General features: G+C 53.6%; 1 protein-coding gene across 4 annotated transcripts in view; it reads left to right on the forward strand.

The window, feature by feature from the left end:
• The window catches only part of MGMT (O-6-methylguanine-DNA methyltransferase), a 269,539-nt gene that overhangs the window by 228,104 nt on the left and 26,197 nt on the right, over positions 1–15,238 (forward strand). For all 4 annotated transcript variants that reach the window (XM_005671579.3, XM_001928553.5, XM_005671577.3 and 1 more), the window contains one exon: positions 3,033–3,193. In XM_005671579.3, coding sequence (XP_005671636.2) covers positions 3,033–3,193 — 161 coding nt within the window. The remainder of the gene's footprint in view (positions 1–3,032; positions 3,194–15,238) is intronic.

Genomic DNA, 15,238 nt, shown 5'->3' on the forward strand with positions numbered 1-15,238 from the left:
TATCATAAATCCTTGCTTCGGAATCAAAGCTGTTTAATTACATTTCACCCATGAATAGTTATCTAATCCAATAGAGAAAGAGTTAAAAAGGAGAACTACAGAGTAAATCAGAGGGTGAGATCTTTAGCACAAGCATAAAAAATCAATTTAAGATGAATTTTACTACTATAAAAATTCTTCACATATCCTTTTAGGAGTGGGAAATGCTAGGAAACAGCTCCCATTTCAATTCCCTTGGCAGCTCGAAGCGGCGACCAGTGTGGGCACTGCCCAGGGTGCCCAAGCTCCATGGCCCTTCTCGGGTACCCCTGAGTGACACAGGGCATCAGAGGAAGGGGTTGTAACTCCCAGAGCAAGCAATGGGTGCCAAGCCCCCTGCCTTTCAGTTTAAGATGCTCGTCTCCTGCACTGTGCACCCCTGCCCCCCACAGAGCCCCCTTTGTGGTGTGTGATGGCCGAAAAGACCCAACCAGCACCCTGCACCCCTGGGTCCATGGGCACCGCTGACCAGCCCTGGGTCCTGAGGTATCCTGGTCCCTCTCCTGCTTCCCATGTGGGTCAGGGTGGTGCCACCGGCCCCTTAGCTCTGCACACTCGGGGTTTGGGCTCGGGTCCCATGTGGACCGCTGCCTGCCCACACCCTCAGTTGATGTGCTACTCACTGGGCTGTGTGCTTGGCTTTGCTCAGCGTACCCCATCCCCCCTCCCACGCCCACAGGCCAGATGGCAAAGCCCGTGGCTTTTCTTTCCTAGCGTCTCCAGTGCTGGCTTTCCTCAGGAAGTGGGACAGAGCAAGAGGAGAGAGACTTCTCTCTGACATGGGAAATATTTAAGCCAAGCCTGAGACAGAAGCTCCCCTCCCTTCCACGGGCAGGCGTCCAGCCCCAGGTACCTCCCCAGGATGCCATGTTCCCACCTGTCCTGCAGATGCCACTCTGCCTGGGGACTGAGCCCCCATCCTTCGAGGTCTGCAGTTGACCGGACCTCAGAAGAGCTCCGTCCGTTCAGGGCCACCCAAGGGCCTTGTCCATGGGGACTCCCTCTCTAGGATCCATCTGAGCTGGCAGCGTGGAGAAGCCCAGGGACTGCCGGGGCCAGCTGGGTGGGCAGGACCTCCCAACTCCAGCCGGCTCTGCGGGGCCGGGGTCTCGGCCACCCTCTCTTCCTGGCTCCTCGCCTAACGCCACTCACAGTCACGTGCATAGAGCGCCTTCCTGGAGCCCCTCCTTCTCCATCATGGAAACGGTGCATCCCATCCAAGGAAGCTTATTTTTGGAAAGATCTGAGGCCCTCGCTGGAGACAGACTCCAGTACGGAGTGTTTGCGAGGCCCCTGCTTAAAGGTCCCCAGCCGTTCCCCACTGCCTGGAGGACGAGGTGCTGGTTTCTGCACCTGCAAAGCCCCGCACGCCCTGGGGTGTGTCTCACGCAGGCAAGGTCAGGCCTGTGCTCCTGGCCGCTTCAGCCACGCCGCTCATACCGCGCCGCGCTGCCCGGCCCACGGCTGTGGCCTCTCCACTCCACGACCCTCGTCAGGGTGGGGTGTGCGTCCAAGGAGGCGGCCCGGACATTGGCGGCCACACCCGCCTTGGGGAACTGGGGCTGTGGGGTGGGAAGGGCCCAGACAGAGCTCGGTGCATCTTCGCTGTGGCAGCTTTTCCCACCTCCACCTGAAGCCTCAAGCTGCAGTGTCTGGAAAGGATGCTACAGCAACCCCACCCGTGGGCTGGAAAGCGCAGGGGGCTCTGGGCAGGGCCCGGGGGCCACAGGGAGAGACACCTGAAGAGAGCAGTGCCAGTGTGTTGCAGGTGTGGCATCCTCAGAAACAGAGAGAAATCTGGAGCTGCTGTGCAGCCCAGGACTCAGAGACAGTGCGTGTGAGCCCTCGTCAGGGTGCCATTCTCCTAGTTCGCCCAGCTCTCCCAGTCCAGCAGAGTGCAGCGCCACTAGGAAGCACCTTGAGCAGAAGACACAGTGAGACCCGCCCTAAGCGAGTCTAAGACGTGTTGGTTTAAATTAAAGAGATAGGGAGTTACATCGTGGCTCAGTTGTTAACAAACCCAACTAGCATCCATGAGGATGCAGGTTCAATCCCTGGCCTCGGTCAGTGGGTTAAGGATCTGTCATTGCCGTGAGCTGTGGTGTGGGTAGCAGACATGGCTCAGATCCCACATTGCGGCCGTGGTGTGGGCTGGCAGCTGCAGTTCTAATTCCACGCCTAGCCTGGGAACCTCCATATGCCACAGGTGTGACCCTAAAAGACTACATAAATAAAATAAACTTGAGGTAAACGGGAGAACCATGACCACAGTGCATGAACAAGAAGATGTGGGAAAGAACCAAATAAAAGCCCTGGGCCTAAAGTCATGGCTGCTTCCCTGGAACTGCAGCTAGACGTACAGAATGGCCAGCGCCCGGATTAGATGCTCTGAAGCATGAGCCTCGGTGGACGGAAAGCAGACTCGGAGGAAATCCCCTGAATCCGGCACAAAGGGACGGGGGATCTCTAACGGGCCGGTCTCTTGTTGAAATGCAGTGGACGGGTGGGGGATACAGTTTGATGATGTTGGTGGCATTTCTGGAAAAGATTTATTCTCCCGCAAACTGGGTGACCTACAGACCGAGATGGCCGCAGACACGCGTCTGACAGTGTCACATGGGGCGGGCACGTTCCCGGCAGAACTGCTGCCTCTGCCCTCATCGTCATCCTTGTTTTTCACATCCCTGCTCACAGCCTGACTGCAGACACCCACGGCCCCACCTAGGGCTCGGGTACTGGGGTGCTCTTCCTAGGAAGTGCCTTGTTTCAGAGGTTGTGTTCCTTACACCCTGCGGGTGGAGACGCAGACCACTCCCTGGTCCCCCTGCAGCCGCCCTGCTGCTGCCCCAGCGCCTCGCGCTCCTGGTTGGACGCGCATGCCTGAAACGCCTACAGGCTTACCCGATTAGGTGCAGTGGGCCTTTCTGTTTGCTCTTCAGACATGTGGACGCAGGGCCCGGAGGCTTATTAAGCTCCTGTTCTTGCTTTTGCAGCCCCGCGGAGGCCCCCGCGCCCCCCAAGCAACTTGCAGGTCCAGAGGAGATGATGGAGCCCCTGGGGCAGTGTGCAGCCTGGCTGGACGCCTACTTCCGCAAGCCCGCGGTCCTCCAGGAGCTCCCCGTGCCTGCTCTCCACCACCCTCTCTTCCAGCAAGGTCAGTAACTCAGTCGTCTCTCAGTGTCTGGTCCAGGGAGCCCGACTTAGTAACTCTCCCTGCTCTCTCTCGGCTCATGTACTGACCACACTCACCTGGTGTTTCTGCATCATCTAAACGGAGGTGGCTTGTGGCCACGCCGCGTGGGTAAGAGTTGGCGGTCTCCGCCCGTTCCAAGTGGTTGTGTTAGTTTTGGCACATGGTCACGTAATTCTTGGCAAAGGCAATAAAAATGATCCATGCAGATCGACTCCTGACTCTCGCTGGCTGAAAGCTTTAAATAGGAACACATCTGAACGGCAGTAAATTTTTCAATAAGCTTATTGTTAACTTAAACTATCTGCTTGCCAACAGCACAGAAAATGAGGCTTGTACACGGACAATTAGCCACTTCCATAAACGCGGTCGGGGACGCTCACATCAGAGTGGGTAGCAGCGTTGTGTCTTCTTGAATAAGTTTTCAATGTAGTTTCCCAAAGTTTCATAGTTAGATGTTATATTCTTAGGGGAGGAATTGAGAACTTATTGTCTGCACTCCGTGTGCTAATGGCACATAAAGTGTGTGATAACCTGAAAACATTTTCCCAGACATTTCTTTTTAAGCTTTTGTTTGAGCTTAATTATGGCAACTAAAATCATTCCAGACACATACCAGAGGTTTATTTTGCACAGTAGTTTTTTCATAGTCATTTTAATATAAATGAGAATAGATTTACATACGAATATAGATGTATAGAGGTATGCATACGTGCACTTGAGGAAAAAAAATCTGCCCTGAGCTGTTAGAGGAGGAAAACTTAAAGCAATCTTGAATTTCAGAATGAAGGCCCTTACTGGGTTAAGTTTAATGGTGTTCTAATGGCTGCTCTGGCTTTTCAGTAGAAATGAACTTGCAGGTGGAGTAGAGCTTTTAGGGAAGCAGATAGAAAACCTCCAGAAAGTTGAGCCATTACTTGAGTTGACTCAAGAGGTTAGGTGAGCAACTAGGTAGAACCCGGAATCTTTTGTATATAGTGAACCGGAGCTGCGAGGGTGCCTTGGCAGTGCCTGGAGTCCCGTGGGGCCGTCTCCAGAGCCCCTTCCAGGAGGGCCCAGACATCTAAAAGGCCTTGTCTTGGTCTGCATGAGAGCTGGAGTGAGCCTTTGCCCCACACTCAACTCATGTCCAGGGACCCTCCGTCGTCAGCACCTGCCAGTGGGGCCCAGCAAACCAGGTGGTGCCTGCCTCTCACCGCCTGCTCAGGCCTCCCCTGCCACCGCCCTGGGCACCGTGGGTCCGCAGGCTGAGTCCAGGGTGAGTGGGGTCGCCCCATGCACCCCGCCCATGTGTCGGATCGGGCTTTTGCTGTACAGTTTTAGGGACTCGGATATGGGTTTGTGTTAAGAGGAATCTTAGAAGGGCCAGCTCTCCCGTCTCCTGGCAGGACTGCCGCCCTCCAGCAGGAGCAGGAACAAACTGGCCAGGCCGCTTTCCTCCTCTTTCCAAACAAGCGAGCTGAGATTTAAGGTTCAGAAAATTTCGGAGCAGGCAAATTGGGAAACCAGGGCAGAAAGTATCTGTAAAGTCTAACGCGGGGCCAGTGGGGGATGAGCGTGTAAACTCCCGCCGTCCTGTCCTCAGCGTTGGGACCGGCCACTCTCCCCACGCCGCACACTCCTCCAGGCTCAGGGCCGGAGCTCGGCCGTCGCCACCGCCACTGCCGCCGCCGGTCGTCACGGTCATGGCCAGCCTGGCCAGCCTGGACCAGCGGGCAGCAGCCAGGAGGTGAGGCAGAAGGCGGCCCCAGCACCGCAGCAGCTCAGACCCTGTTAGCCGAGCCCTGCGGTGCTGGTGGACATTTGTGACTGGGACAAGGTCCCCTCCAGCTAGGTCTTGGGGTGGGGAGCGAGCAGCATCTTGCACCCCCCAGCCAGGCCCGCCTGCGGACCGTGGGCGGTGGCCGCGGGGCCCCGATTTCCCCGGCTGCAGCCTGTGCCGCCAGTTTTTCTAATGCAGCTCAGTCACGGCTCCCAGGCAGGGCCAGGTGTGGGGATTTTAAGGAGGAGGTGGTGGCAGGTTATAGGATTGCTAACACGGGGTTGAGTGGCACTGACCCGGATGTGGTAACACGCGGTTCTGCCCAGCGGAAGCTGGCTTTGCCCTCCTCTGCTCTGCATGGAAACCTTCGCACATGGGAGGAATGGGCCCGCTTATCCTGGAATAGATGCTTCCTTGACCAATCCCACCCTCTGTGCATCTCAGGTTTTAAACATGCTTAACATGAGGTTGGATGTCCTGTTGCATCGTATTCCCCTGAGATTTAGGCCAGGCCTACCTATTTCAGCCTGGGAAGCGGCAGAGCACTAACTGGGCTGGTCTTTGAGCCCCACACCTCCAGCCGTTCTTCTCAGAGCCTGGCCAGCACGACGCTGGCCCCTGTGCTGGCTTGTCTGCTTCGCTAGCCAGAGCCTGGCCTGGCCTGGCTGCAGTTCACAGGCCCCCCTGCAAGAGAAGTGCACTATTCATCGTCTGTCATTTTGTGAGGCTAGTCTCAAATCTGCTGAGTTGCACCATGTGGAATTGCCATTTCTGTAGGTTAAACAGCAAATGTTGGAAATTTCACATCGTTCAACTTAGAGCACTTCTGAAGTCTGATGAGTAGCAAGTTAATTATCTGTGTGTTTCTCCCATTAAGCTGGCCTCCTGGCCAAGAGTCTGCAGGTCTAGGTGGCCGCCTTCTTCTTGGGCCACAGCAGGCGGGGTTTCTCTGGGGATGAGTTCATGGTGCCATTGGAGAAACGCACGTGAAAAGTGACTGTGGACAGGAAGTGTTCCAGTTCCTCGTGCAATTACTGTTGTAGTCATTTAATTTCAGAAACAGAAGTTAACATTTGGTTGTTTGAGGTTTTGGCGGAGAGGTTTGTTTCTGCGTTTTGCTAATGAGCTGGCCTCTTGTCGCATGAGGACAAACATGTTGGTGAGGTCAGGTCCTCCCTATAAGCCCCCTAAAAAGGGCAAGTTTGTTTATTTTGAATTCACTTTCATCCAAGAAATAGTTAGTTGGTGAAGCCATTATTCTTGAAATAAATCTTACTGTTTCTTCCACAGATAACATTTAAACTTGTTTTCTGTTAATATTCTCCAGTTTCTTTATATTTATAAAAAAAACTTAGCTTCTTTGTATACTATGCATCTTAATTCTTGTTAATACATCTTAATGCTCAGTGGCAAAAGCAGTTAGAATGACTAAAGAAGCGCTCTGCCAAGAGCAGTGTTTCACTGAGTTTAAGGAAAGCAGGCCTACGAAAAACCCAAAATCTGCTTTCGGATTCGGAATGTGGGTGTAGACACTTTCTTCCCTCCGCCCTCGAAGACCCTCCTGGCAGGTGTGGCCAGGCAGGGGGCAGCAGACCCACTGACCCTGGCTTGGTGCTTTTTCTGCCATCCTGGGGTGGGGGCTTCCTCAGACACCCCTAAGTCCCCTCCTCGGCTGGGGAAGGGCCTGGCCTGTGCAGTGGGCACCACCAGAGGCCCCACCCCCACCCCCAGGGCCCATGCCGTCAGCCGCTCCTGTGCCATCTTACCGATGACAGATTTCAGCAGATGAGTTCTGAGTTTTCTTTTTAAAGTGACTGCAATGTTCCCTTTTAAATGAAATATTTAACACTTTAATAATTCCTTTGTCACAGCTATTAGCTTGTAGCTATGAAATCCGGTTGCATGACAGTAGTAAAATCTGCATTTTTAAAACCTGCTCTCTAGAAGGAAGTTTTTTGCAACTTCTATTACATAGTTTCTAAAAGGATTCTTGTAATCCTGTATCTCTGTCAAACCCTCTTTCCAAAGGGCCTCTGGAAAGCCCTACCAATCAACTGGGGGAGAGGCCCTTTCAGCGAGAATTAATTAATACCCCCCCACACCACGCGCGCACTTTGCCTGCACCCGGTGTCCTGGAGGTGGTCCCTCGGTGCCTTCCAGTGAGGGGACGTGAGCCCTGGAAGGCAGGCAGACTCCAGTGAGGAAGGGACCCCTACCTGGGGTCCTGAGGTCCTCGCTGGAGACAGCCCCTTAAATTACAACTTCATCTCCGAGGGCCAAGCAAGGGCTCGTCATCCCAGCCCCCATCCCGCCCAGGGCCTTAGTGGGGCACAGCTCCTCTGCCCCCAGCTGCCGCTCATGGCCAGGAAATAGCACCCCTGCCAAAGCAGGCAGGCAGCCTCCCTGCAAAGAAGGCCCAGTGCCTGCCTGGTGTCCCCTCCCTTTAAGGGCCACGAAGCCAGCCCAGTTTGCCCTCTGAGCTGTCGTGTGGGGGCGGGGGGTTTCCCCTTAGCCCCCTGGAGCCACAGCAGGAGGCAGTGCTGGGCCTGCAAGCCCTCTGTGCTGATGTTTCCCCTGGACTGAAACAGCTCCCAGTTTAAAGAGAAAACAGTAGCTAAAATGAGAGCTGCCGCCCAGGCTCTGGTGGGCGGCTGTCACTGCTCTCTGGTCTTTAAAGGAGGTTTGTAAGGCGCGTTGACCTTGCTGAGATGGTTCTTGGTGGGGCTGCAAGGCCTGTGAACCTTCTGATGCGCGTGTATTGATCAGCACAAGCTCACAGCGTCGCGCTCCAATTAAGGGGGCGGGAAACAGCCGCCTCCGCCCCAGAGCTGCCGGCTGCTTTGCGGGGCCACCGCCGGAAGTCTGCGCCTGCGGCGGGCCGTCTAAGGCTGGGGCTGGGACGGGGAGCCTGCGGCGGCTGGGTCGGAAGCCCGCCGGTGGCTGGGCCGTGGCGCTCAAGGTGCCGGCAAGATGGGCGGAGGCCCCCGCCCCCGGGAGCAGCCCTCACCGCCTTCGTGGAGAGAAACCCCCAGTGTGGGTCTGGGGTTTAGACCATCAGAGAAGAGAGCGGAGTCGCGGAGTTCGTGAACAGGAGCAGGGCAGGGGTGCGAGCCGGCCGCACGCCTCGGGGGTGTAGGCCGCGTCCTGGGGGCGCCCCGAGGGCGTCTCTGCGGCTCCTCCCCGTGGGGCGCCCCTCCCTCTGCAGAGACGGCGGAGGGGAGCCCTGCCCGCCGCACGCGCGCCTCTGTCACGGCGCGCGTCCCTTTCCTGAGTGGACGGGGACCTCCTGCGGGGCCACCTCGTCCTCTCGCCCGCCCGGCCCCTGCCCTGAGTTGAATAGTACGTCACTCCCGGCCCCTCAGTGGAGCAAAATGTTAGATTCCCGACGTCTGTGCCCCGGGTGGAGGGCTCCTCCGAGCTGGGGGCGCCCCGCCTGGGCAGAAGGGGGGGGTCGTTGGGGCCGCGGGGCCGCCTCCCCGTCAGCGCTGGGGCTTGGCGGGCCTGCTGCCCCTGGCGCACCGGCCCGTTGCCGGCCAGGTCCGGCCGTTCCTTTGCGGATTTTGTTTCCAGCGTTTCCTGCTGGCCATTGTACTGCGTGACCACCTCTTGAACCAGGAGAGAGGTTTTAAAGTTTCACCTATGATTCATCCAGGCAGACGGACTCTGCGGAGCACTCTGTATCGCAGCCCCTTCTTCTGAGGCTGTGTGTGTCGGAATGCTCTGGAAAGCTGGTTAACCGTACCGAGCCTACAAGGTCTGAGCTTCTCGCGCCTCCCTCCCCGAGACAGAGGGAAATCTTACAAAGGGGAAATGCCTACACACGTATATACTTTTCATGTCGGTGTCTACACGTGCACATATATAGTGTATATATACATATGCCCTATTTTGAGAATTATTGCTTTTGTTGCTTTTTAAAGGAGTTTATTAAAAGGGGATCCAGGAGTTCCCCTCGTGGTGCAGGGGAAACGAATCTGACCAGGAACCATGAGGTTGCCGGTTTGATTCCCGACCTCGTTCAGTGGGTTAAGGATCCGGTGTTGCTCTGAGCTGTGGTGTAGGTCACAGGTGTGGCTCGGATCTGGCATTGCTGTGGCTCTGGCGTAGGCCGGCAGCCACAGCTCCACTATGACCCCTAGCCTGGGAACCTCCACATGCTCCAGGTGCGGCCCTGAAAAGGACAAAAGACAAATAAATAAATAAATAAAAGGGGATCCAGCTCTTTTAAGTATTTTTGCCAAGTGCTTCACCCTGTATTAAGGTTAACATTCCTAATTTAGCAATGGCTTTTTAAGAAGTGTTTTTGCTGTTTCAATCAAGAACTTAAGTTCGCGGCCGTGTATGCCTGTGTCTGCCCTGCCCCAGGAGCTTTGCCAGAAGCCAGGTGAAGAAGCAGGAGAACCAGCGCGTCCTTCGTGTGGATTTAAAGGGTAGGCAAGGCAGGCTGCCTGTTGACAAGCCACTGCCAGGGGCCATCCATCAGGATGATGCCCCAGAGCCTACGGAGCCTTGCCAGGTGCGGGCACTCTGCCACCACACCCCAGGGTAGCGTGTTGGCAAGGTAACCAGAACCCTCAGGGGATAACCACATACGCTGGCCGAAATGTGTTTTTCCTTCGAACTGGCCAGGTGAGTGGAGCTTTAGGTTTCCTCTGGAGACCCGTGAGCAGTAGGGAGAGAGGCTCAGGTTCTGGGTGTCACCCGATTCTCCACACGCCGAATGCAGAGCTTGTCCCGGGATTGCTGTGATAGACCTTAAATACTCACACACCCTCCAGTGTCACCTGACAGCTACCATGGGGAGAAGGTGCCGTGACTTGCCCCCTGCCCACAGGGGAGAACCGAGTCTGTGGATACCAGCTCCTGAGATGCTGCCGTGGCCGGAGCAGAAGCACAGCCTGCTGGGCTCTGAGAAGACACGTTGGGTCCCTGTACCGAGGCCCTCTGACTCATCAGTAATTACCAGGGCCTCCAGGGAAGGCCAGTTCTGTGGAAGTTTCCTCCTAAATCTAAGAGGTGGTCAGGTTCTGTGTTCCCTGCGGTTTCCTGTAAATCAGGCAAAAAGATTGAACTTGAGAATGCCTTCATTCAGGGCCACCAGGGTCACACAGTATGATTTAACCAAGCTCCAAAAGGAACCTAAAAGTGGGTTTGAAAGTTGGCTACTTGTAGGACACGATGGGGTCTCTATTACGCATAAATAGTCCTTGACATTATTACAAGTGCTGCTTTTATGAGAAAACATTCACTTTAAAATTAAACTCTTACCTCCAGCGTAGTAACTAAACATCCAACCACTGAAAGTTTCTATTAAAAATAAAAGTTACCCTCGTTACATTCACCCATTTAGAAGGATCTTACCTGCAAGGTCTTCTGTCGGATTGGGGTGTATTGCACCTCAAAAAAGGAATAGAGAATGAGGTTTCTGCCCACTAGGAGAAGTTAATTACACTGCCACTTTCTTTAATAATGTTTCACTTGCTCTGGGCTTTGGAAAATATTCTAACAAGTCTATATTGTACAGTGAAAAAAGGTGACTTTTCACCTAAATGTGCTTCCAGAATTTTCCACTGTAGTCATGTGAACATGTGCTGCTTCCCAAGAGAATGTTTTAAAGGAGTGTTTTTGCCGCCACACGATGTTGTCGTTCACCTCTTACGTACAGGCAGCGTTCGTATTCTTGGATATGCCAGTGATGATAGACAGATCCGCTGTCCTACCTGGGTTAGTAGAGAAAGTGAGATTTTAATCAAACTGCATCCAGAATTGGACAGGTATCCACATTAAATGTATAGCTCTTGATAGCAAACTCATGGCAGTCATGCTGTAAGACCAGTTGTAGGAACCCAAAGTGCAAAAGCTACGACTCAATTTAAATGCTCTATCCCACGCTATTTTTCCCTGCAACCCTTGTGTTCATGCTGACTTAGAGTATAAGATTTATGAGTCTGCGTCCCCCTTTGAAGGTCATGGTTCAAAGTCAGAATGGACAAGTGAGGTGTTTACGTGGAGAAGAATCCCCTCTTTTGGAGGCATGAGGCTGCTGGCCTGTGTGGCTTTCATGATTGCGTGGAGTGGGAACCTCCAGGACAAGCCAACCTGCCGGAGGCTCAGCTGCTGGGGTCTCCTGTGATGTTTTAATGCCACCCCAAAAAATACTTCTCAGAAAGAAAATTGAAGAAGGAAGTAGAGGAAAAGGGAGTCTTTTTAGCACTTCAGTACACCGCTGAGTTAGGCTCAGACTTTTCCCACCCACATTAAGCTAGATATTGGTCGTGTTTTGGAAAGTGGTACCCCTGGTGAGCCCTGCCCCTCAGCCAGCATCAGTATGTACAGTATCCCGGTTGCTATGGTGACTGCCTTCTCCCGCCTGGGGTACTGCTGTTCATCACTGTACAAACACGTTGTGTAAGGGACCCATCCCTGGATTGGGGCGGGGGGGGGCACCTGGTCTGCTTTTCCTAAAGATACGCACTCCTTCAGCTGGGCCACGAGGTCCTGCAGCAGGTCATCCTCAGCCTTGGCGTGAGGGAGACCCAGGGCTCAGTGCTCGGCCAAGACATATACTTTGCATAGAAAATTCGCCTCTCTTTCTCTTTGCAGAATAAAATATGCAAGAACCAACATAAATGGCATGTCCCCCCCCCCGCCTTTTTTTTTTTTTTTTCAGGAATTGGGCCTTTGATGTTCAAGAGTAGCTCATATTAAAGGCCATCCCTAGCAGGCTGTGGAAACTGCACCTATTTATGACAAATGTAAAACCGCACAAATCTCGCTGAATATGATGGTATCATTAGTTTGTGAATCGCATCCTTGAAAATAACTGTGGAGGAGCCAAATCGGTTTAAAAGAAGATAACAAAATGGTTTAAGCTACTTAGGTTGAATGCCAATTATATTTTAATATTCAACTGAGCATATTTTACTAAGAAAAAAGGCCGCGTTGACGCATGCATAACTCATTGGCACCGTCGGCCAGCTGTGCCACTCTTCCCTCCGAATCACTTTGTGCATTTTAGTAGCATGGTAATTTAGTAGAGAACTACCTGAGTGATGGCATTTTCAATGAGCAGGTAATCTACAGAGAATTTTTATATGGTTATGAGTTCTGTGCTTCAGCCCGGCAACACAAAAATACATCAAGACCAATTACGGTATCAACTTTCAGTGTGGTACCCTCGCCACGCAAGTGCATGTATTTCTGCCCCAGGCATTTCAAATTGCATCTAATTTGAAATCTTTGGGGTTTTAATTAAATTTCAGAATATATGGAATTCTTCATTAGTACCTGCTCTGAATAGCAGATTATCCTTCTCTGGGCTTCTCGTTAAAGAAGTAGGCTGTGGTAAATAGTATGTTCAGGAACTGATCGTTTGTGGGGCCCGGGTATTGGAACAGAAATAGTGAAATGCAAACTAATATCAAAAAGATTATTAGTCCAGGGAGAGTCTCTTGATTTGTATTTTAATGGAATTTTACATTTCTCTTAATGATTTGCAAATTGTCCTCTGATTATAAGATGCATTAAGCTTTTCATTTTAATGGCAAAGACACAGCCATTAGCAGAATTTTTTTTTCTGTCTCCTTTTAGAGTGCTTCCCTGCAGCAGATAAATATTGAAACCATTAGCACCTTCTGATGTTCCTCACAGCCTGGGTCTTGGACCCGGGCACAGCTCCCCAGGCCTCTTGGTGTTAACACCTGGCTGGGGGCCCCTGACTCTTCACCCGGCGTGTTTCCTTTTCTAGAATATGGGGGTCGTGTGTGAGGTTTCATTAGTGGTCTTGTTTACCTGGGTTAAAGCTAATGCATTTAAATATTATTAAAGGCCACGTTTGTATTAATAAAAGCTGCGTGCGTCACTCTGGGGCTTGACGGTGGTCCACAGGGCTGCGGGGGGAGGGCAGGGGGTGCACACCCACCCCCCCGGCTGCCTCCCTGTGGATCCACACGGAGCTCCCCCGTCTGGTTTGGCCGAGGTGATGTCTAGGTTCTCAGGCCCAAACCTCCCGTCCCATGACCAGTCCCTGCCACTCCAGCTGCCAGGCTCCCCCAGGGAGCACCAGGCTCTGGCCTGTGGCACTGCCGCCTTGGGAATCCAGCAGCCCCGCTGGCCCCAGTGATTGAGACAACGGAGGCCGCCCTCCGGGTCCCAGCCCTGGCCCTCGGTCAAGGGCACAGCTTCAGTCCAGCCCACGGGTTCTGCGAGGCTCTGAGTGGCAAGGCCCAGGGGACAAGCCCTGTGGGCCTTGGTGACAGCACCTGGGATGTGGGAGCATCACCACCTCCAGCTGCCCAGCACCCCCCCGGGGTTGCTCAGAACCTCCTGCCAGCTCGGCTGCTGTGGGGACAAGTACCAAGGTGGGGCGTCAGGGGCAGTGTTTGCTGTCTCAGCTGGAGGCTGGAAGCCCAAGATCAAGTCAGTGGCCTCCGTGCCCTCCTGGCCTGTGGAGGACGGCCCTCCTGCTGCCCCGGGACATGCCTCTTGCGTGCCCACCTCCTCTTACAGGGACAGGCAGGTGGATCAGTCCAGCCTAACAGCCTCATCTTTATTTTGTCGCCTCTCTAAGGGCCCCCGCTCCAAACTCGGGCACACAATGAGGTGCTGGGAGTTGAACCTTTAACGTGCGTGTTTGGAGGACACAGTTGAGTCTGTTAAGAGCCTTTCTGAGCCTCGATCCCCCATCTGTGAGTGCGGACAGTGGTAGCGACCTGCAAAATTGTCCTGAGGGTAAAAGGGGGCCCCAAAGGTCCAGCACGGAAGCCTCTGCTGCCCTTGCTGGAGAAGTGTTTCCTCCAAAATCCCAGGCCTGGTGAGCAGCCTGGACATCCGGCTCCACCTGGCCTTCGCACGAGTGCAGACTCGGGCTGTTGGGCCCAAGTGCTGCCCTTGATGTCCACCAGACTTGATGTCCACGCCTCCTCCGTGTGCTGCCAGCAGCCCTTCCCCTGCCTGTCAGTGGACACACAGAAGCTGCCTGGCAGAGCCCTCGGCCTCACCATGAGGAAAGGGGGCCATTGGGTCAGCCATCCACCAGACGCTAACTGAGCTATAAGCAAAGCCCCTTTTAACTCTTTGAACTTAGCAAATAATACAGTTCTGGGCCTTACGAAGCTTCTGTCCCAGTGGGAAGTGTGTGTACTTATAAGGAAGTGTATGTGTAGACAGATGTGTGTACTGCATGTGTTTTATACACACACACCCTGGACTGCCAGGGAGCGCTGGAACTACTCTGAAGGGCTCTAAACCAGGCCACGGGGAAGGTGGGGTGGGGTGGAAGGCCCTCTGTGGAAAATAACAGAGAGGGAGGAGGCGCTGAGGGCATGGAGTCCAGATGCTGGGAAACACTGTCTTCTTCCCTCGCCTGCTTTCAATGTTAATTGTCAGGGGAAGGCCAGAAAGCTATGGAAACAGATACCTTTGGAATCATCTTTTTATCAGCTGGGGAGAGGAGCAATTTCAAGGGTCTCATTGAGAATAATTGTTGAGGAGTTCCCGTCGCGGCTCAGCGGAAACGAATCCGACTAGGATCCCTGAGGTTGCAGGTTCCATCCCTGGCCTCGCTCAGTGGGTTAAGGATCCGGCATGGCCGTGAGCTGTGGTGTAGGTCGCACGCATGGCTCAGATCCCGCGTCGCTGTGGCTGTAGTTCCGATTTGACCCCTAGCCTGGGCACCTCCGTATGCGGTGGATGTGGCCCTAAAAAGATAAAAGGCCAAAAAAAAGAATAATTGCTGAGCACCTTGATAAGTTGATATTTTCATTATTTTTATGAAAAATAGTTACTTGAGACAAAAGAATATCCATTAAGGGGTGCGAGGTGCGAGGAGTAAAGCAGAGGCTTGCACGTGCCCTGCGCGCCCGCGCGGTGGCCGTGTCCGCCCGCCCTCGCCAGCGCCATGCTGTGCAGTTTTCATGTCATGGGAAAAATACCGTTGTCTCCCTGTGACTTGCTTCTTTCATCAACATTTTTGTGAGACTTGTCTCTCTGAATCCTATAGAGGCACTTCCCTAACTGTAACTACTAAGAGAATCCCACCCTATGGATGGGCCGTAATTGCTTCCTATCCTCTGTCAGGAGACAGGTGGGTTCTCCTCCTTTTTTGCCTTTGTAACTAATGATGCTACAGATGTTTTAGTACTTGTGCCTGCGTGTCCCAGGTGGTTGGAACTTGTAGGCAGGGTACTCTGGGGAAAAGTGAACGGCACAGAGGAAGAGGTTGAGCGCGCTGCGTGCTGTCCTCCTGA

The sequence above is a fragment of the Sus scrofa genome, chromosome 14 (assembly GCF_000003025.6).
Source record: "Sus scrofa isolate TJ Tabasco breed Duroc chromosome 14, Sscrofa11.1, whole genome shotgun sequence".
NCBI classification, from domain to species: Eukaryota; Metazoa; Chordata; class Mammalia; order Artiodactyla; family Suidae; genus Sus; species Sus scrofa.